This window comes from Macaca thibetana, chromosome 10 (assembly GCF_024542745.1).
Source record: "Macaca thibetana thibetana isolate TM-01 chromosome 10, ASM2454274v1, whole genome shotgun sequence".
Taxonomy (NCBI): domain Eukaryota; kingdom Metazoa; phylum Chordata; class Mammalia; order Primates; family Cercopithecidae; genus Macaca; species Macaca thibetana.
In genome coordinates, this window is record NC_065587.1 from 12,190,040 (window position 1) to 12,209,885 (window position 19,846).

The following is a 19,846-nucleotide window of genomic DNA, read 5'->3' on the forward strand; positions in this document are numbered from 1 at the left end:
GGACTCCCTCAGGCCGCCCCACCCCGCCCCGCCAGGGACAGCGCAGAGCCGAGCGGCTGGACCCCAATCCTGCCGGCCGCCGCCGAGCTCCGCAGCCCGCAGCCCCACAACCACTGCCTCCGCCACACCCCAACCGTTCAACTTGGTCCGTACACGCCCGGCGTCCCCGGCTCCCAGGCCGGTGCCGATGACGTCACACCTACGCTAGGCGTGGCGCCACGGCTGGGAGGAGCGAGGACGGCGCCAGAGGGCGTTTCCGGAGCACGCGTCGGGCGGGGGCCGGTGACGTCGGGCTCAGGTGCGCGCGCCCGCCCGCGCGGCCCAGTTGGCGGCCCGCACTTCAGGTGGCGGCCGTTGTCGGTGAGGGGACGGCTGGCGTTGAGCGGTCCCGACGGCGTTGGGGTCTGCAGCCAGGGGCGCGGCGGGAGGGCGTCTGGGCCTGCGCTCACGTGACGGGCGGGGAGGTTGGTGTAGGGGCGGCGAACCGGGTGGGTCCGGGCTCAGGAGCGCGAGGCTGACTGTCCGGCCCCACCCCTTGCGGGCCAACCCGTCGCCGCGCGGAAGGAACCTTCCCTCGGGCAGGGGCCGGCCCCGCCGCGCACTTCCCGCGCCCGCTCGCCGCTGACCGGAGTTGTCTCTTCCTCCGCAGGGCCGCGGCCAGAGGGCGAGAGTCCGCGCCTTCCGAGGGAGCCGCGCCCTGCGGGCCCCACCGTACCCAAGGGGATGGAGGGCTGCCCCCGAGGCCCCCGCGCGGCTCGCGGTCCCACGCCTGCCGGCCCGCGCTAGCTGCTCGACTCGTGCGCGTTATCCGCCACCCAGGCCTTGTCTCCCGAGTCAGTGGCGTCGTGGTTCGAAAGAAATGGAAGAAAAGGAGCGATGTGACCGATGCTGTTCGGTCCTCCTGCTTTGAGGCCTGGCATTTGCAGAGGGAAACAGCAAGAAAATCGTGGGGAGTTTTGAGGGGGGTGGGAGGGAAGGGTGGGGAAACGGAAACAAGGTCTTACATTTTATGGGTTTTTTTTTTTTTTAATTCTGCAATTTGACAGTGGTAGCAAAATGAAAGTAATCCAAAAGTTATTTTTCTCTTGAGAAGAGAAAAGAGGTGGGTTTTTTTTTTCCTTTTGATTCCAGTCTTTTCTCCCAGTGACAAAGCATAAATCATGGACACCAGAGAATAAGGTGAACCTCAGGAACCCGGAAAAGACTGAGAAGGTTACATTCTTCTTCTGGAGGGAAGAGTAGGGTGTTTATAGCCATCTCTGGAACCTAAAACAAAAAACATGAGTTGTGTGCCATGGAAAGGAGACAAGGCCAAATCTGAATCATTGGAGCTGCCACAGGCAGCACCCCCACAAATCTACCATGAGAAACAGCGCAGGGAGCTTTGTGCCCTCCACGCCCTCAATAACGTCTTCCAGGACAGCAATGCCTTCACCCGGGATACGCTGCAAGAGATTTTCCAGAGGTAGGGGACCCTTCTCCTTGGCATCTTGATACTTACTGATATTTTTGGATTTCTGTGGGTGGGATAATGTCTCAAGTTTCATAAACCTTTAAATCTATAGGTATTAGCTAGATGCCATTAGCAGGTATCAGGGACACAAGACAGGAAAAGATAATCACTACTATGTATCGGGCACTCACTGTGGGCTAGGAAAGTGCTCATATTCTCGGCTGTGTTTTCTCGAGTGATCTGCTCAACAATCCCATGGAATACGTGTTAATACGTGGTGTTATTTCCATTTTACTGATGAAGACACATTTAGTTCCGTACTTTGCTCAAGGTAACAAGACTTGGAGCTGGGGTTGAATTCTTACATCTATGCTGTTGACCACTATGCTAAATGCCTCTAAAGTTCTGCTGCCGAGGAGTTTACAGTCTAGAAGTGGGACCCGATACGTACACGTTCAGTCGCCTGTCATCAAAGGTGGAATGTGGTGACTACCACAAGCAAGAGGTATACACAATGCTCAGCTTTTCTGTGAGCCATGTGCTGGCAGTGGCGCTGTTCGTACATTGCTTTGTGTAGCCCTCCTAACAGTCATTTCACTGCCTGTATTTTACTGATAGAAAGGTCAGGTAATATGTCCAAATAGCTTCTAAATAGCAAAGTTATAATTTGAAGTTGACTCCAGATCGCCTCTTTCTCCTTTATTCTAGATGGCCTTTCTTACCCATTTAGAACAAATGCCACCCCACGGGTTAGTAGAGGTTCAGCTTTTGGCCAAGCACGGTATAATCCCAGCACTTTAGGAGGCCGAGGAGGGCGGATCACCTGAGTTCAGGAGTTTGAGACCAGCCTGGCCAACATGCTGAAACCTCGTCTCTACTAAAAATACAAAAATTAAGTCGGGTGTGGTGGTGCACGCTTGTCCCAGCTAGTCGGGAGGCTGAGGCAGGAGAATCGCGTGAACTCGGGAAGTGGAGGTTGCAGTTAGCCGAGATTGTGCCACTGCACTCCAGCCTGGGTGACAGGTCCCAGAAAAAAAAAAAAAAAAAAACTCAGCTTTTTTCTCTTTGCTTTGATTTTCTAGAATTACTTTAAAGGTTTTGAGAGTCAGTTCTGTGGTGTCTTGATGGACACAACAGCATATCTGCAGTCCATAGCAACTCAGATGGTGATCTTGCCTGATGACCCCAACTAGAAAGGGTTAGGCCCACACAGTCCTCACTGAAGAGGAGCTCAAGCGTTCTTCAAGCAGTACATATTGACAATTCCAGAAGACCTTTTTCTTACTCTCGTAGCTTGGAAATGAAATTATTGCCACATAGGGACCAGAATTACAGCTGGTAGCAACCTATTTGGGGTGATTTGTAAAATACAGGTATGGACCATTTGCCCTGAAAGAGCCAGAGGCTTACTCTTAGAAGAATGTTAATCCCCAGATGCAGACAAAACTATAATGAGAGTAATTATTTTCCAATGCCAGTAGTAACCAGAGTAATGCCTTACCAGGGTAAATATGTTATTTGCATCATGGCCATTATCTGGCAGCAAGTAGAATTGACTCTTCAGGACCTGGGGCACTGGGAGGTAAGATAATTTGTCTCAGATCATCAGGTCATGTCACTGAAAGGAGAACCCAGTACATTGGACTGCTTCCTTTTGGCCAGCCGTTAGTATTTCTCCTACTCCTAATCAGATTTGCAAATTATTTCCTGATCTAAAACTAGGGAGAAGAAAGGACTCAGGGTGAAATACCTGAATGTGCTTAGTACTTTGTGATATGTACAGACAATCTTGCAACAACCTCACCAATAATGAACTTAGGAAACTAGGATTCATTTTAGGCGATTTGCCCAGTTTCACCCACTAGTAAATAAATTCCAGAAACAAGATTCTGTGTATCCAGTCACACACTGGTAGAAAAGTTTTCACTTCTGTACGTTTGGCCCCTGATCTGACTATGGGAATAATGATGGAATCACTAACACGTATGAACACTTGGTGCAAAGCACCATTCTGAGTGCTTTCCTTGTGTTCACTCAGTCCTCATACTGATCTTCCAAGATGGATTCTGTTGCTGCCCATTTTTCCAGATGAGGAAATCATGGCACAGAGAGTTCATAGCTATTGATGGCAGGATTTGGTCCCATGCCTTGTGACTCTAGAACCCGCCCCACTAACTGCTCTCCTGTTTCTCGAGTACTGGAAGGGCCTGTAGAGTGCTGTCAGTAGCTGTTCCTCCAGCTGCTGAGCTGGGCCAGTACTGACATTCTGGACTATGTTCATCACGCGTGTGTGGATGGTAACAGGAGTTTCTCAGCTGTGTTCTCCTGAATACAAGAATGGTAAATATTTGCTAAATGCCCACATGGAACGAAGATCCTATTCCTTTTGAAGCTTTGGCGAATTGTACTGCACTCCCCAATTCTAGCAGCATAATAAAAAGATCCAAAAAGTGCTGGCAGAGGCCGGGCGCGGTGGCTCAAGCCTGTAATCCCAGCACTTTGGGAGGCCAAGACGGGCGGATCACGAGGTCAGGAGATCGAGACCATCCTGGCTAACACACTGAAACCCCGTCTCTACTAAAAAATACAAAAAACTAGCCGGGCGAGGTGGCGGGCGCCTGTAGTGCCAGCTACTCCGAAGGCTGAGGCAGGAGAATGGCGTGAACCCGGGAGACGGAGCTTGCAATGAGCTGAGATCCGGCCACTGCACTCCAGCCCGGGCGACAGAGCGAGACTCCCATCTCAAAAAAAAAAAAAAAAAAAAGTGCTGGCAAGCCAGCACGTAAGGGCATGTATTCTGTCCCAATTCCATAAGTGGAATTCTGCGTATAGTATTTTATATTGAAACAATGTGTGAATAGGTAGGAACAAAAAATAAAGAAGTGTGAAAGGAATCTAGAGGAAAAAGCAAAGGGAGAAGAGGTGAGGGAGAGAAGATGGAATTTTTTAAACAAACACTGACTAGCTGCCTGCGGAGTGCCAGGCACTGTGAGCCACCATAGAGAAAACAAGTCGAACAGGCCTCAGCCCCTGAGAAGCACTTCTCAGCTATCCTTTAACCAAGCCTTGAGATTAGATTTAAGTGAAGTTAGAACCCTGGCATTTAGAGCAATTAAAAAGTGAAAAGTGATCGATTTGGACCTTAGCAGAAATAATTCTATGCTGTTTTAAAGTGTGGCTAGTGAATGGTAGAAATGGGAGGGAAATGTTGATAAGCACTATTTGTTGAGAGGAAGTTCATCCTAGCAGTTGAATTTTAGCCAGAAAAAAGAAGCAAAATACAAAAGCAGGGTGGAGTTTCAACAGAGTTGTGGATATGAGATGATTCATGCTTAGAAATGAATAGGAACTCAGAGCTAGGCTAATGACTCAACATGGCGGCAACAAGGACAGGGAAGAGAGGAGTCAGGTGTGTCAGAGGCTTGGTCCAGGATTTGAACATAGTGGTAACATCTGCAAAAAGAGGTCATTTGTTTAAAAAGCATCTGTTTTCAACCTGTGAAATTGGAGAAAAGATAAACTGGGCAAGTGTCATCAGTGTATATGTATACAGATGTAAATATTCGAGCTCATCATTTTATGTAAAGAATGTGGGCCAGGCACAGTGGCTAACCCCTGTAATCCCAGCACTCCGGGAGGCAGAGGCGGGCAGATCACCTGAGGTCAGGAGTTTGAGACCAGCCTGGCCAACATATAACAAAACCATGTCTCTACTCAAAAATACAAAAATCAGCTGGGCATGGTGGCACACGCCTGTAGTCCCAGCTACTCAGGAAACTGAGGCAGGATAATCACTTGAACCCGTAAGGTGGAGGTTGCAGTGAGCCAACATCGCACCACTGTACTCCAGCCTGGATGACAGAGTGAGACTCCCATCTCTCAAAAAAAAAAAGTGTCTAAGGTTTGGAAAAAAAGGGTCATAGAATCAAATTATATGATTCTCAGAGGCTGAGGCCTGTTCGACTTGTTTTTTCTATGGTGCACCTTTTCTATGGTGCCTGGCAGTCCGTGTAGATCAAATTATATGATGGCAGCTTTGCTAGGTTGTTTTGAAAATACTCAGGCCTGAAACATTTTCACTAGACTCATCCCAGTTTTTAAGTGATCTGATTCTTGCATCTAGCTCTGCATTCCTCTCCCAAATAGGATTTTTCCCCCCACCCGAGATGGAGTCTTGCTCTGTCTGCCCAGGCTGGAGTGCAGTGGCATGATCTCAGCTCACTGCAACTTCCACCTCCCGGGTTCAAGGAATCCTCCTGCCTCAGCCTCCCAAGTAGCTGAGATTATAGACGCCCACCACCACGTCCGGCTAATTATTGTATTTTTAGTAGAGACGGGGTTTCACCATGTTGGCCAGGCTGGTCTCGAACTCCTGACCTCGTGATCCACCCACCTTGGCCTCCCAAAATGCTAGGATTGCAGGAGTGAGCCACCACGCCCAGTCTTGGATATTTAATATTAAAATGTATCCAGGGCTGGGCTTGGTGGCTCATGCCTATAATCGCAGTACTTTGGGAGGCTGAGTTGGGTGGACGACTTCAGCCCAGCAGGTTGAGACCAGCCTGGGCAACATAATGAGAGCCTATCTCTACAAAAAAATTTAAAAATTAGCTGGGCATAGGGGCCTGTAGTTCTGTAGTCCAGCTACTTGGGAGGCTGAGATGGGAAGATGACTTGAGCCCAGGAGGTCGAGGTTGCAGTGAGCCATGTTTGTGCCACTGTACTCCAGCCTGGGCAAAAGAGTAAGACCCTATCTCTCAAAAAAAAAAAAAAAAAAAAGGCCAGGCGCGGTGGCTCACGCCTGTAATCCCAGCACTTTGGAAGGCCGAGGCGGGCGGATCACAAGGTCAGGAGATCGAGACCATGGTGAAACCCCGTCTCTACTAAAAATAGAAAAAAAAAAAATTAGCCGGGCGCAGTGGCGGGCGCCTGTAGTCCCAGCTACTCGGGAGGCTGAGGCCGGAGAATGGCGGGAACCCGGGAGGCGGAGCTTGCAGTGAGCCGAGATCGCGCCACTGCACTCCAGCCTGGGTGACAGAGCGAGACTCCGTCTCAAAAAAAAAAAAAAAAAAAAAAAAAAAAAATCTAGGCAAAAAGTAGCTTGGTATCAAGGGAAAAAAATCTAATGAAAGTTGGAAGGGACAAAGAGATTGGGGATATTGGTGAACGACTAGCATTTTCTACCACAGAGGGTGACTATTCCAGCCTCCCCATTACATAGTCCCTGAGCAGGTGGAAGGGGCCACATTTAAAAGTGGGTGATTATAACTGAGAAAAGTTGTTGTTAAGTATTAACCTCTAGAGACTTGAATTCTCTTGTCCAAGGGCTAGGCAAACATGTAGTAATAATAGCTAACATCTACAGATTACTAATGTGTGCCTAGCTCTTTGACCCATGCCTGATTTAGAAACATCAGGAAGTTCTGAGCCATATTTTCTGATGTCACATCTCTTCAGATCTGATAAGGAAAGAAAGAATTAGGGTGGGGAAAAGAATCTTGATAAAATGTCTTCCATTTCCTTTTTTCATTAATATCTAAATTCATCACCATAGTCAGACACAGTGGAAACCATGAGAGAGGAACAGGGACTTATCTGAGGACACAGACAGTGGGGACACCTGGACTAGAGCCTGTCTTTTCACTTTTTTTTTCCTGAGACGGAGTCTCTCACTCTGTCTCCCAGGCTGGAGTGCAGTGGCACGATCTCGGCTCACTGCAAGCTCTGCCTCCCAGGTTCAGGCCATTCTCCTGCCTCAGCCTCCCGAGTAGCTGGGACTACAGGCGCCCACCACCATGCCTAGCTAATTTTTTGTATTTTTAGTAGAGATGGGGTTTCACCATGTTAGCCAGGATGGTCTTGATCTCTTGACCTCGTGATCCGCCTGCCTCGGCCTCCCAAAGTGCTGGGATTACAGGTATGAGCCACCGCATGCGGCCCGTCTTTTCACTTTTACATCACTTCACATCTCATGGCTTTAACTTCTGACTGTGATGACAGAAGTGAGAGGCTCACTTTGTAGCCCAGAATTAATTTCTTTTTTTTTTTTTTTTTTTGGATTTTAACTTTTATTTAAATTTAATTAAATCTAAATAACACGCAGAAATTGGCTACCATATTGGACAGCACAGCTCTGAAGAGTTCAGTGGGAAGCGTTTTTGTTTATCTGTGAAATAAATCTGCCTCACCTACCTCACAGAGGTGTCTGGAACAAACAAGGTGATGAATGTGAAAGGACTTCACTCACAAAAGGGATCTGAAAAGACAGCAGTGTGAACTGAGTGGGCTTATTCATACAACTCTTTATGTTTATACATTTTTTTTCTTTTTTTTTTAATTTTTGAGTTGGGGGGTCTCACCTTCACCTAGGCTGGGGTGCAGTGGTGCGATCTTAGCTCACTGAAACCTCTACCTCCCAGGCTTAAGCAATCCTCCCACTTCAGCCTCCCGAGTAGCTGGAACCACAGGCATGTGCCACCATGCCCAGCTAATTATTTTATGTGTTTTACTTTTGGTAGAGATGGGTTTTGCCATGTTGCCAGGCTGGTCTCGAACTCCTGAGCTCAAGTGATCCGCCTGCCTTGGCCTCCGAAAGTGCTAGGATTATAGGCGTGAGCTACTGCACCTAGCCTGTTAATATTTCTGTTAAATGGTGCTTGCCAGGCTGTTTTGATCTGTTTACATTTCTGTGTCTCTGATTTGACCCTGAGCCCTTTGAGGGTAAGAACCAGTAGGACTGTTTCACGGTTGTACCCCCACAGCCAGTGGCTGGCATGTAGCTTGGTGCTCATGTTCAAGTGAATGAAATGTCTGCAGTACAGAAGGGACTCCTGGCAGCAGGATCCGAGGTTTGTGGTGAAAGCTGGGTGGGCAAAGAGAAGGGGGCCGAGGGGAGGAGGCAGGTCAATACAGTGCTGAGACAGAGTGAGGGCTTCTGCTCCCCCACTCAACATTTGAGACCCATCCAGAGAGAGCAGGGAGCCAACTCCTGAAGCCAGAAATACTTTCACACAACAGAGTATGAGGCTTGTGGGAGATTAATTGAGAAAGGCTGGTCAGAGGAGAAATGATCTACTCAGCACATTCTGCTCATTGAGGAAGGCCAAATTGATCTTAAAATTTCTGCCTAGCCAGGATTCTGGGGGTGGGTGCTGTGGTTTCCTTTGATTTGATTGATGGTGTCGGGGTTGAAGGTGATTCCTCAGGCTCTCTACCCTTCCAAGCCTTCCTCTGCTCTTCTGGCGAGTGGAAGAGGGATTCTAGAAACTCTCCAACAGAACATTTGAGGAGGTCACTGTCTGGATTATTGTTTTCTCCACTCATGAATGACCAGGAATCACTGTGAGGGCTGGGTGTCCTATTTTGCATGAATTTGTTTTTTTTTTGTTTTTTTTTTTTTTTTTTTTTTTTTTTTTTTGAGACGGAGTCTCGCTCTGTCCCCGGGCTGGAGTGCAGTGGCCGGATCTCAGCTCACTGCAAGCTCCGCCTCCCGGGTTTACGCCATTCTCCTGCCTCAGCCTCCCGAGTAGCTGGGACTACAGGCGCCCGCCACGTCGCCCGGCTAGCTTTTTGTATTTTTTTTTAGTAGAGACGGGGTTTCACCCTGTTAGCCAGGATGGTCTTGATCTCCTGACCTAGTGATCCGCCCGTCTCGGCCTCCCAAAGTGCTGGGATTACAGGCTTGAGCCACCGCGCCCGGCCTTTTGCATGAATTTGAAAGAAACTTTATTGCTGAAGACTCTCGGCTTCTGTCCCAAACTGAGTCACAAGAACTTGATTTATTTTTACTCCGCACCCCTCTGATTGCTTTCTGAGGGTCCTTCCACTAGAAAGAAATTACACTGTTGGAAAATCAGAGAGGAAACTTCGCAGTTCCAGCCTGAAAACAAAAGCAGGCGTGCAGGCATCTCTTCAACCCTCTATCTCCCAGCGGAGGGACACTGGGTCAGCTCATGCAAGAGTCTGCAGAGCTGTAGCCCAGAATTTCTATGGAAATCATTAAGACAGTCCTGAACAGGAGTTTGCCAAGGAGTCTCAAGAATACTTTCCACTGGAATCATCAGGATCCCATAGAACTCAGTGGGACTGGTGTGTTGAAATATCCAGAGCACTGTCCAGTATTGTTTAGGGTAGAGGCGAATCCTAGCCCTGCCACTCACCAGCTATGCCTGACTATGCAAGTCACCATAACCTTTGCACCTCAGCTTCCATGTTTATGGTATCAAGATGGCTGGAAGTGATAAAGCCCGTAAAAGCAGTTAACACAGTGGCCACTTGATTACTGTTAAAAGTACAAGCAAGTGCTGGTATGGTGAATACACTGGGTGGGCCCCACTTATTCAAATGACCATTCCTCTAGAATGAGATGGAAGCTACTCTCAACATTTCCTGTACTCAGATTGCCCAACATGTGTTGAGTTGCCAGTGCCTAGCTGTGAGGGATATAAAGAACTATCCAGGAATTTAGTGTTTGATTGAACATATATAAAATAACTGAATTCTCCAACAGTTCTATAAAATAGTAATTATTTCCATTTTTACAGGCAAAGTAACAGGCATGGAGATTAAATCTCACAGTTAGTGTTGATGGTGCTTGGATATGAACACAGATATGTATGGTCCTCACTCTCCCTCCTTTTTCACAGAGGATCCAGGGAAGATCCTATGGAAGAGATAGGGTGTGAAGAAGCTGTAGGATTTGGCTTGGAACAGGAAATAGGATAACAGAATAGAGGCTGCTGGCACAGTGGCTCAAGAGGGAGGCTGAGACAGGAGGATCAGTTGAGCCCAGGAGTTTGGGGCTACACCACTGTAATCCAGCCTAGGTGACAGGAAGAAAAAATAGAATAAAGGCCATATGATCATGGTGCCTAAAGTGCACTAAGCCCAATGAGAGGGATATAGCTGGCCAGGTGGGGCCAGGAGGTACCAGCCAGGCAGTTGGTACCATTGTCAGTTCCTGTGTATACAAGGGGAAGTGAATTGATGCCTTGGTGAATTTGGCAGGAACATAGAGGCTGAATTGGTGGAAGGAACACTTGGAAGCAAGGTGATCAATTTAGAAATCTGTTTCAAAAGTCAAGGTGTGAGGTGAGGAGCCTCTGGTTAGGAGAGAGATGGAGTGGTAATAGGAACGGATTTGAATCCAAGACAGAAGATGAAGGACGGGGAAGAAAGATCATTGGAACCCTGGTTCTATAAGTTATACCTCAAAACAAGTGTGTGGCAAATTTGTTTGGAAACTAAAACATATTTTATAACCCCTTGCCTTGAGACTGAAGGTGAAGATTAGCATGTTAGGACTCCAAGAATTCTGCAGGAAACCCATTTACCTACTTGGTTCATTCAGCTGTTACTGTATTGGCTGCCTTCTGGAGTCCTCTGTTAATGAACATGGAAATGGCATCTCCAGGAGCACTCTTGGGAAGCGCTGCTCTAAGGTTTGAGCCTGGTAGGGAGTTTGATGGTGAACGAGGTAGAAGACTGAGCATTTTGTTGGAGCCGTCATTCATGTACTGGTCAGAGACTTCACTGAAAGGAACAAGAAGCTATTAGAAGCTTGGGAAAGGGAAAAGAACCAATTATATCTGGGACTAGCCCTTCTTTCATATGTGTTCTCTTTTTTTTTTTTTTTTTAAAGACAGAGTTTTGCTCTTGTTGCCCAGGCTGGAGTGCTATGGCACAATCTCGGCTCACTGCAACCTCTGCCTCCCAGGTTCAAGCGATTTCTCCTGCCTCAGCCTCCCGAGTAACTGAGATTACAGGCACCCACCACCACACCTGGCTAATTTTTTTGTATTTTTAGTAGAGACAGGGTTTCACCATGTTGGCCAGGCTGGTCTCAAACTCCTGGCCTCAAGTGATCCTCCCACCTCAGCCTCCCAAAGTGCTGGGATGACAGGCGTGGGCCACTGCACCTGGCAATGTGTTCTCATTTAATCCAAATGTGCAAGAACCCATGGAGAGCCTTTGTCTTTTTAAGCTATGTTTCAGCCCCAGGCCTCAGGGACATAGCTGGCCTCTCCTCTTTTCAAGCCCCCACCCCCTGCCACTCTGATTCTTGGGTCCTTGCTGTAAGATAGCAAAGCGTAACTTTGGGTTCAAATGAATCCAGGGTTGGATCCTAGTTCTGTCACTTGTAAGTGCTCATGGGCAGGTCAGTTAAAACCACCAAACCTCACTTTTATGGATCTATACAATAGAAATAATTCACATCCTCATAGGTTTATTGTGAAGATTAAATGAAATGCAAATTAAAGTACCTTATCATAGTGCTTGGCACAGAGGTTTTTCAATAAGTGGTAGTTATCATTACAGGTAAGATAAAGTTTGGTTGCAGATTTCTTTGCTAGCCCTGGAGATGAGCATATAAGCCCTTTTAAGAGTCAGTTACTAATGTTTACAGGGAAAGAGAAGGATAACAAAAATAAACACTGAACATTTCAGCAAACATTCCTTGGGCACCTGTCTTGTGCCAGGCACTCTTTAGGCCCTAGCAATGTAGCTTTCAGATAGTCAAGGCCCCTGCTGTCAGTCTAGTATAGAAAAACAGACCAGGCCAGGCGCGGTGACTCAAGCCTGTAATCCCAGCACTTTGGAAGGCCGAGACGGGTGGATCACGAGGTCAGGAGATCAAGACCATCCTGGCTAACACGGTGAAACCCCGTCTCTACCAAAAAAGACAAAAAACTAGCCGGGCGAGGTGGCGGGCGCCTGTAGTCCCAGCTACCCGGGAGGCTGAGGCAGGAGAATGGCGGGAACCCGGGAGGCGGAGCTTGCAGTGAGCTGAGATCCGGCCACTGCACTCCAGCCTTGGCGACAGAGCGAGACTCCATCTCAAAAAAAAAAAAAAAAAGAAAAGAAAAACCAATGAGAAACCCATCTGGTAGTGACAGGGCTATAATTAAATCAAAAGGTTGATGTGAGGTGGTGACTGGGAGAAACTTATGGTTGGGTGGTCAAGAAAAGGCCTCTCCGGAGGTTACAGTGAGCTGAGATGGCTCCACTGCACTCCAGCCTGGGCAACAGAGCCAGACTCTGTCTCAAAAAAAGAAAAAGAAAAGAAAAGGCCTCTCTATGGCAGTAACATTTGACACCCAAACAATAAGGAACTACAGAAAGAACATTCCAGACAGCGGGAACAGTGAGTGAGTGCATGAGTGCACAGTGAGAAAAAGAGCTTTGTTTTTAGAGAACAGTAAGAAGGTCAGTGTAATAAAAGGTAAGAGATGAGATCTGCAGGACCTTGAGGGCCTTGCAGGCCAAAGGAAGTAGTTTAGAGTATATTTAAGTGCTTTAGGTGCCATTGGAAGGTTTTAAGCAGTGGCAGCAGTATGTTTGTTGTTTTTAATTTTGGCTTTTTTTTTTTTTTTTTTTTTTTTTTTTTGAGACAGGGTCTTACTCTGTCACCCAGGCTGGAGTGCAGTCATGGCTCCCCACAGCCTTAACTTCCCTGGCTCAGGTGATCTTCCCACCTCAGCCTTCCAAGTAACTGGGACCACAGGTACATCCCACCATGCCCACCTAATTTTTGTATTTTTTTGCAGAGGCAGTGTTTTGCCATGTTGCCCAGGCTGGTCTCTAACTCCCAGGCTCAAGCGATCCTCCCACCTTGGCCTTCCAAAGTGCTGGGATTGCAGGCGTGAGCCACCACCCCCGGCCAGGAGCATGGGTTTTTTTTGGTTTTGTTTTTGTTTTTGAGACGGAGTCTCACTCTGTCACCCAGGCTGGATGCAATGGTGCAATCTCGGCTCACTGCAGCCTCTGCCTCCTATGTTCAAGCAGTTCGCTGCCTCAGTCTCCTGAGTAGTTGGAACTCCAGGCGTGCACCACCACACGTGGCTAATTTTTGTATTTTTAGTAGAGACGGAGTTTCACCACGTTACCCAGGCTGGTCTTGAACTCCTGACCTCAAGTGATCTGCCCACCTCACCCTCCCAGAGTGCTGGAATTACAGGCATGAGCCACCGCGCCTGGCCAGGAGTATGTTTTATATTTGAAAAATACCAGTATTGCTGGGTACAGTGACTCACGCCTATAATCTCAGCACTTTGAGAGGCTGAGGCGGGTGGATCACAAGGTCAGGAGTTTGAGACCAGCCTGGCCAACACAGTGAAACCCCGTCTCAACCAAAAATACAAAAATTAGCTGGGCATGGTGGCGGGCGCCTGTAATCCCAGCTACTTGGGGAGCTGAGGCAGGAGAATCGCTTGAACCCAGGAGACGGAGGTTGCAGTGAGCTGAGATCGCACCATTGCACTCCAGCCTGAGCGACAGAGCAAGACTGTGACTCAAAAAAAAAAAAGAAAAGAAAAGAAAGGAAAGAAAAAAAATACCAGTATTTTTGCTGTGCACAGAAAAATTTAAAAAACACTTTACAAGATTTCTTAAGTTTTTTAGAATTGACATCCTTGGCCTAATGTCTTGATTCTTTTCTGGAGATGGCATGTAGTAGCCTCTTGAAGATGCACTTTATGTCCTGAAGAACTCGCCACACTTCCCTTTCTCCCCTTCACACAAAGCCCAAAGGTATTCCCCTTGAACCCTTCCTTCAAAATGGCCTTTCCTCAGCTCCTGGCCTGACAAGTTTATGAAAGCAAAATAATAGGATTAGAAATGCCTTCAACATGGACCTTGTCTTGAAATGCAGACTGGCTAAAGCAGCCTGGAAGTAAATGACTTCAAGCTGGGTGGGCAAACCAGTGCTGCAGCCGAGTTTTGTTTGCTGGGCACAACTTTTTTTTCAGTTCATTTATTAGGTATTTTAAGAAAAATTTATTCAAGTACCACACACACACACACACACACACACACAATGCCTTTAGGTGGGTCATGCATTCCAGTTTCACATAGGCCTCACTGCTTTTTATTGCCTTATGTCCAACCCCAGTTTATACATTTGTGTCACCTGTCTAGGCTCCTGTATGCCTTTCAGTATTTAATGATTAATGATTACCAAGTGTACATGCCTTAAATAGAAAGCAGGAGTGACAACAGTTACTATCCATGCAAATGAAAATATTGAATCCTATTTTCCAGTGTTGAAAAAAAAGGCTTACATGAGGCAGGAAGATCAGTATCAGGAGGAAGACTGCAGAAAGGCTGTGGGAGGCTGGGATTTCATAAGTGAGGCTCCTTCGTGGAACAGTTACAAAATACTTAGGTAGAAGCCGGGGAAATTTCACTTGAATGTTGGGAAACTAACTTCCAGGAGCAGTGATGTCAAGTGCTCTCCACCCCCGGTAGTGCAGGGTCAGGAGGGGTTAGCCAGCCCAGCAAGTCTCAGCCTCCTCTTTTCACATTGGTAGGTTGTCTCCAAACACCATGGTGACACCTCACAAGAAGAGCATGCTGGGAAATGGCAACTACGATGTGAATGTCATTATGGCAGCACTTCAGACCAAAGGCTATGAAGCTGTTTGGTGGGACAAGCGCAGGTAATCTGAATCAGGCTTGACTTGATGGAGAACAGCACGGTTGTGGTATAAGCTTTTAGTACTTGGGCTCATGGCATGAGTGGGGAGGTAGCCATTTGTGGTATTACAGCCAGGGAACCTTGGGAAGTGTGCTGCCTCAGATTCTGCCACCATTTCTCCCCTGCAGGGATGTCAGTGTCATTGCCCTCACTAATGTCATGGGCTTCATCATGAATCTGCCCTCCAGCCTATGCTGGGGTCCACTGAAACTGCCCCTCAAAAGGCAGCACTGGATCTGTGTCCGAGAGGTGGGAGGGGCCTACTACAACCTCGACTCCAAACTCAAGATGCCGGAGTGGATTGGAGGCGAGAGCGAGCTCAGGTAATCAGCACCTGTTGTGACTAAGGCGCTAGGCTGCTTCATTTCTTACGTTGGGGACACTGAGCTCATCTCTGGTTATTTGACAAAGGAAATGAAATTCCTGTGCCCTTGGATTCTCTCCCTACCTTAGAATCATAGAATCATAGTATCTTGGACCTGACCCTAATCTTCGATGACCCACCAGTACTTTTAAGTCCTTTTGGTAGGGAAGATGCACAGCCTGAGATACCAACCTTCTGGTCTGGTGGGGCTGGCATTGTAATGTTCTCTCCATTTAAGACAACTGAGACAGTAGTTGCCAGTTCATAGAAAGGAAGACAGACATTCAGGCCAAGGAGGACTGAATTTCCCTAGGACCAAAGAACATTTATAAAAATCCTTTAGAGGTGGTGGCTCACGCCTGTAATCCCAGCACTTTGGGAGGCCAAGGTGGGTGGATCACCTGAGGTCAGGAGTTCGAGACCAGTCTTGCCAACATGGTGAAACTCCGTCTCTACTAAAAATACAAAAATTAGCCAGGCGTGGTGGCGGGCGCCTATAATCCCAGCTGGTCAGGAGGCTGAGGCAGGAGAATCGCTTGAACCCAGAAGGCAGATATTGCAGTGAGCCAAGATCATGCCATTGCACTGCAGCCCAGGCAACAAGAGCAAAACTCCGTCTCCAGACAAACCAACCAAAAAAAGTCCTTTATAGTACTTTGGGTACTGTTATTCACAGATCCAGCTACTGTTGGCAGTAACTATAAGGATGAGCAAAAATTTAGGTTGGAATTTTAAGTGGAAAGATTGGAGGGCAACCAAACGTGGACCCCTCCAAAGCCAGATGACTACAGAAATGTGTTTTGGGCCGCCACGGGTATAGTAAGGTTTCAGGTGACTTTGTGGTCCTGAGACTGGAATTTGCAACTTGACAGTATTTCATTTTTTCTGTCTCTTTTTCCATAGGAAGTTTCTAAAACATCATTTGCGAGGAAAGAACTGTGAACTCCTGCTGGTGGTACCAGAAGAGGTAGAGGCTCATCAGAGTTGGAGGACTGACGTGTAGCAGTTCTCCCCAACCTCCCTCTCGCCTCAGCCCCCTCAGTCCTCTGTGATGTGCTGTGGCCTCTACAGTGGGTCTGCCCTTCCCACTTCCCCAAACATCTCATCGGGTTTTTCCCCTTCAGATCTGACAGTGCAATAGGACAAACGTGTGGACTGTTGTAAGAACTACCCCGTGTTTTGTTCCTGGGCAAGGAAGGTAGGAGCTCTGTGCACTCAAGGCCAGCGGTCACAAACCCTTGTTTTATTTAAGAGAGGAGAAAGTGGAGCGGGGAGGGAATCCTAGCTTATTTTCCCTTTTCTATGAGGACTTGACATAGGTTCTGCTGAGTTGTCACTGCTGCTCCACACTCACCTAGAGATGCTGTCTCCACTTTCCGTCCTGTCTGGGTCTGAAAACAGTAAGTCTGAAGATAGTGCACACAAAGCCCATGTGACTGGTTTGAAGGACCCAGAGCATAAAGGTCTCTCAGGAAACCATGTCCAGAACCCTAGCAGCGGTACAGTGAGCTGTCTCCAACCCTTATCCCCGGGTTTAAGGGTGGTTTATGGCCACACATGGAGGATTTTTTGTTGTTGTTGTTGTTTGAGATTGAGTTTCACTCTTAGTTGCCCAGGCTGGAGTGCAATGGCATGATCTCGTCTCACTGCAACCTCAACCACCTGGTTCAAGCAATTTTCCTGCCTCAGCTTTCCGAGTAGCTGGGATTACAGGTGCCTGCCACCACGCCCGGCTAATTTTGTATTTTTAGTAGAGACAGGGTTTCTCCATGTTGGTCAGGCTGGTCTCGAACTCCCGACCTCAGGTGATCTGCCCGCGTTGGCCTCCCAAAGTGCTGGGATTATAGGCATGAGCCACTGCACCCGGCAGAGTTTTATAATGAAAAATTAATTAATATTCCATGCTAATATTCCAGTATGAAGTAAGATATTGAACAGGATGTGGCTAAAGCCAAACTGGGACAGCCACGGGGTGGCTTGGTTTCTTCACTCCAGTGTTGTCCCTACCATTTCGCAACATTGATTTAGGAGGCTCTGGGACAAAAGAGAAGCCAAAGAGCAGTTTTCCCAGTTTACTTACTCTGGCAAAATCAGAAAAAAAAAGTCTGCCTTTGACATCAAATTCCACTAATTTGGGGCAGAGTTGGGTGAGGAAAGTATTGTGAAGATAAGCTGCTTGGAATAGGGACAGCCAGAATTCAGGAGACGCTCTAGGCTCAGAGGCTGCCACTATAGTGCCAAGCTCCGGCTGGGTGGTTCTGTACTGTATGGATGGAATAGGACCTGGGTTGGTCATCTTTATGTCGTTTCCTTTATGTATCAATGGAAGTTCAACCTGCCCCTACCTCTTGAAATAGTTGTAGGCCACTTTTCTCTTGTAACTTTGGAAAACAAAAGAGGAGAAATAAGTATACCACACGTGTGTCTCCAGAGTGGATGTGGTTGCCTCAAGGCAGGTGGGCAGGCAGGGGTGACCCGCTGGCCCTCAGATCAATGATCTCAGTGGGTCTGAGAGCTGCCCCACTGGCCAGACTTCTCTCCAGCAGCAAAGTCAGCCTGGGGCTTGCATGTTGATCCTGAGCAAGCTTAACGGGGTGAAGCTGAGGCTTTCTCCCCCTGTGACTGGAGTGCATGTTGACACCAGCACTTTTTCTGCACATGTATCTTCAATCCAACAAGGCCATTTTTTTTATGCTGAGTAACAGGCCACCAAGCGGCTACTGCATTATGTCTTCTCAGCAACCGGCCGCAGTCTCTTCTGCACCATTTTCTACACCAGACCTGCTTGGCACCACAGGGAGCTGTTTTCCCGCCCTGTACAATGACATTCCAACCACCACCAGCCAGACGTTACAGCCAACCTTGCTGATTGTCACAAGCAGGACCTTGGGGCCACTGGCACTGTCAGAAATAGTAAGCCATTTCTTGGGAAGAGGAGGAAACTCCTCTCCACAAATCTGCTTGGGCCTGTGCAAATGGCACTTCAAAGAGTCCCCATGCACTTGGAGTCCATGAGCCAATGGGATATGCAAAGACGCTTAAACATTTCAGGGCTGGTTTCTCTGTTCATATCCAATCCTGGTGCTTAGGAACAGGGACCCATGCTGATGCCCAAGGGCAAAAAGCCCCACTTCCTTTAAGGAAGTGAACAGGCCTGACCCTGATGCCCAGTAACGGGCAACCCTAGGCTTTTTGTTTTTCTTGCTTTTATTCCTTTTTGTTGTTGGCCTTGTGCTGGGTTTGTTTACAAAAGATGTATTTTGTTTAACCAAATATTAAAAATGGAAAACTCTGTGTATGTCTCCTTGTCTGCCTGAGTTCTATAATTGTGTAAAGAAAAATAAACTTAAGTATGATGCTGTTTTAAAAGGAATTCATTGCCAGCATAAGTCATCTTTTAGAGACATCATGCTTTAAGTCTTTCACCTGAGAAATCCAGACAAAATACTCACTGAAAAGGGATTTGGTTCAAAAGATGTCCCCAAGACATTTTTCAGTACAACTAATTTTGACAGTTTGAATAATCCATGTAAGTACAAGTTTGTACCACACTGGTGACTAGTTTTTTTCCCTAGTTAACAAGTGAAAGATCATGCATCTGCCCAGCGGGCCTGGGCCCAGCCTCACTATCCTGAGCACACAGCAGCAGTGTTCTGTAGTTGGACTGCCTGGATTTGAATCCAGGTCTAGCACTTAACTCTGTGGCTTTGAGCAATTACCTTTCTGTAGCTGTTTCCACTTCCGTAAAATGGGAACAATACCACCGAAATTGTAGTGTTGGTTTATCTAATAAATAATTCACATAAAAGGTTTACTCTGGCCGGGTGTGGTAGGTAACGCCTGTAATCCCAGCACTTTGAGAGGTCGGAGGCGGGTGGATGGCTAGAACTCAGGAGTTCAGGACCAGCTGGGGCAACATGGCAAAACCCTGACTACCAAAAATACAAGAAACTAGCTGGGCATGGTGGGCGTGTACCTGTAGTCCTAGCTACCCAGGAGGCCAAGCTGGGAGGATCACCTGACTCTGGGAGGTAGAGGTTGCAGTGAACCCAAATGACACCACCTGTACTCCAGTTAGACCTGGTCTCAGGCAAAAAAATTCTGTCCCCCTCCCCTATTCCCCAGAAATCAGTATTATGTTATTCCCCACAAATACTTTATAAATTACACAGTGTCACAGACTAAAGTAGTACATAGACCCAATCCTTTGTTTTAGGCTGCTGGATCTCAAAGTGACTGCCTAAATTCAGGGCAAAGATTGCTATGAAGTACTTGGCTAGGCCGGGCGCGGTGGCTCAAGCCTGTAATCCCAGCACTTTGGGAGGCCGAGGCGGGTGGATCACGAGGTCAGGAGATGGAGACCATCCTGGCTAACATGGTGAAACCCCGTCTCTACTAAAAATACAAAAAACTAGCCGGGCGTGGTGGCGGGCGCCTGTAGTCCCAGCTACTCGGAGGCTGAGGCGGGAGAATGGCGTGAACCCGGGAGGTGGAGCTTGCAGTGAGCCGAGATCGCGCCACAGCACTCCAGCCTGGGTGACAGAGCGAGACTCCG

General features: G+C 47.7%; 2 protein-coding genes and 1 long non-coding RNA gene across 4 annotated transcripts in view; 2 read left to right on the plus strand and 1 right to left on the minus strand.

The window, feature by feature from the left end:
* The window catches only part of GTPBP1 (GTP binding protein 1), a 310,687-nt gene that overhangs the window by 32,921 nt on the left and 257,920 nt on the right, over window positions 1-19,846 (minus strand). The gene's annotated exons all lie outside the window — the stretch shown is intronic.
* On the plus strand, window positions 268-18,583 carry JOSD1 (Josephin domain containing 1). 2 transcript variants are annotated; one of them, XM_050806369.1, is made up of 5 exons: window positions 268-360; window positions 650-1,465; window positions 14,761-14,889; window positions 15,056-15,250; window positions 16,195-18,583. In XM_050806369.1, the coding sequence occupies exons 2-5, from the start codon at window positions 1,281-1,283 to the stop codon at window positions 16,292-16,294; spliced, it is 609 nt and encodes a 202-aa protein (XP_050662326.1). In that variant the 5' UTR covers window positions 268-360; window positions 650-1,280; the 3' UTR covers window positions 16,295-18,583. The 2 variants fall into 2 exon arrangements, with proteins under 2 accessions (XP_050662326.1, XP_050662328.1); XM_050806371.1 differs by having other exon boundaries at window positions 277-402.
* LOC126963784 (uncharacterized) lies at window positions 1,475-14,752 on the plus strand. Its single transcript, XR_007729206.1, has 2 exons — window positions 1,475-3,903; window positions 11,331-14,752. It is a non-coding gene; the product is annotated as an uncharacterized LOC126963784 (long non-coding RNA).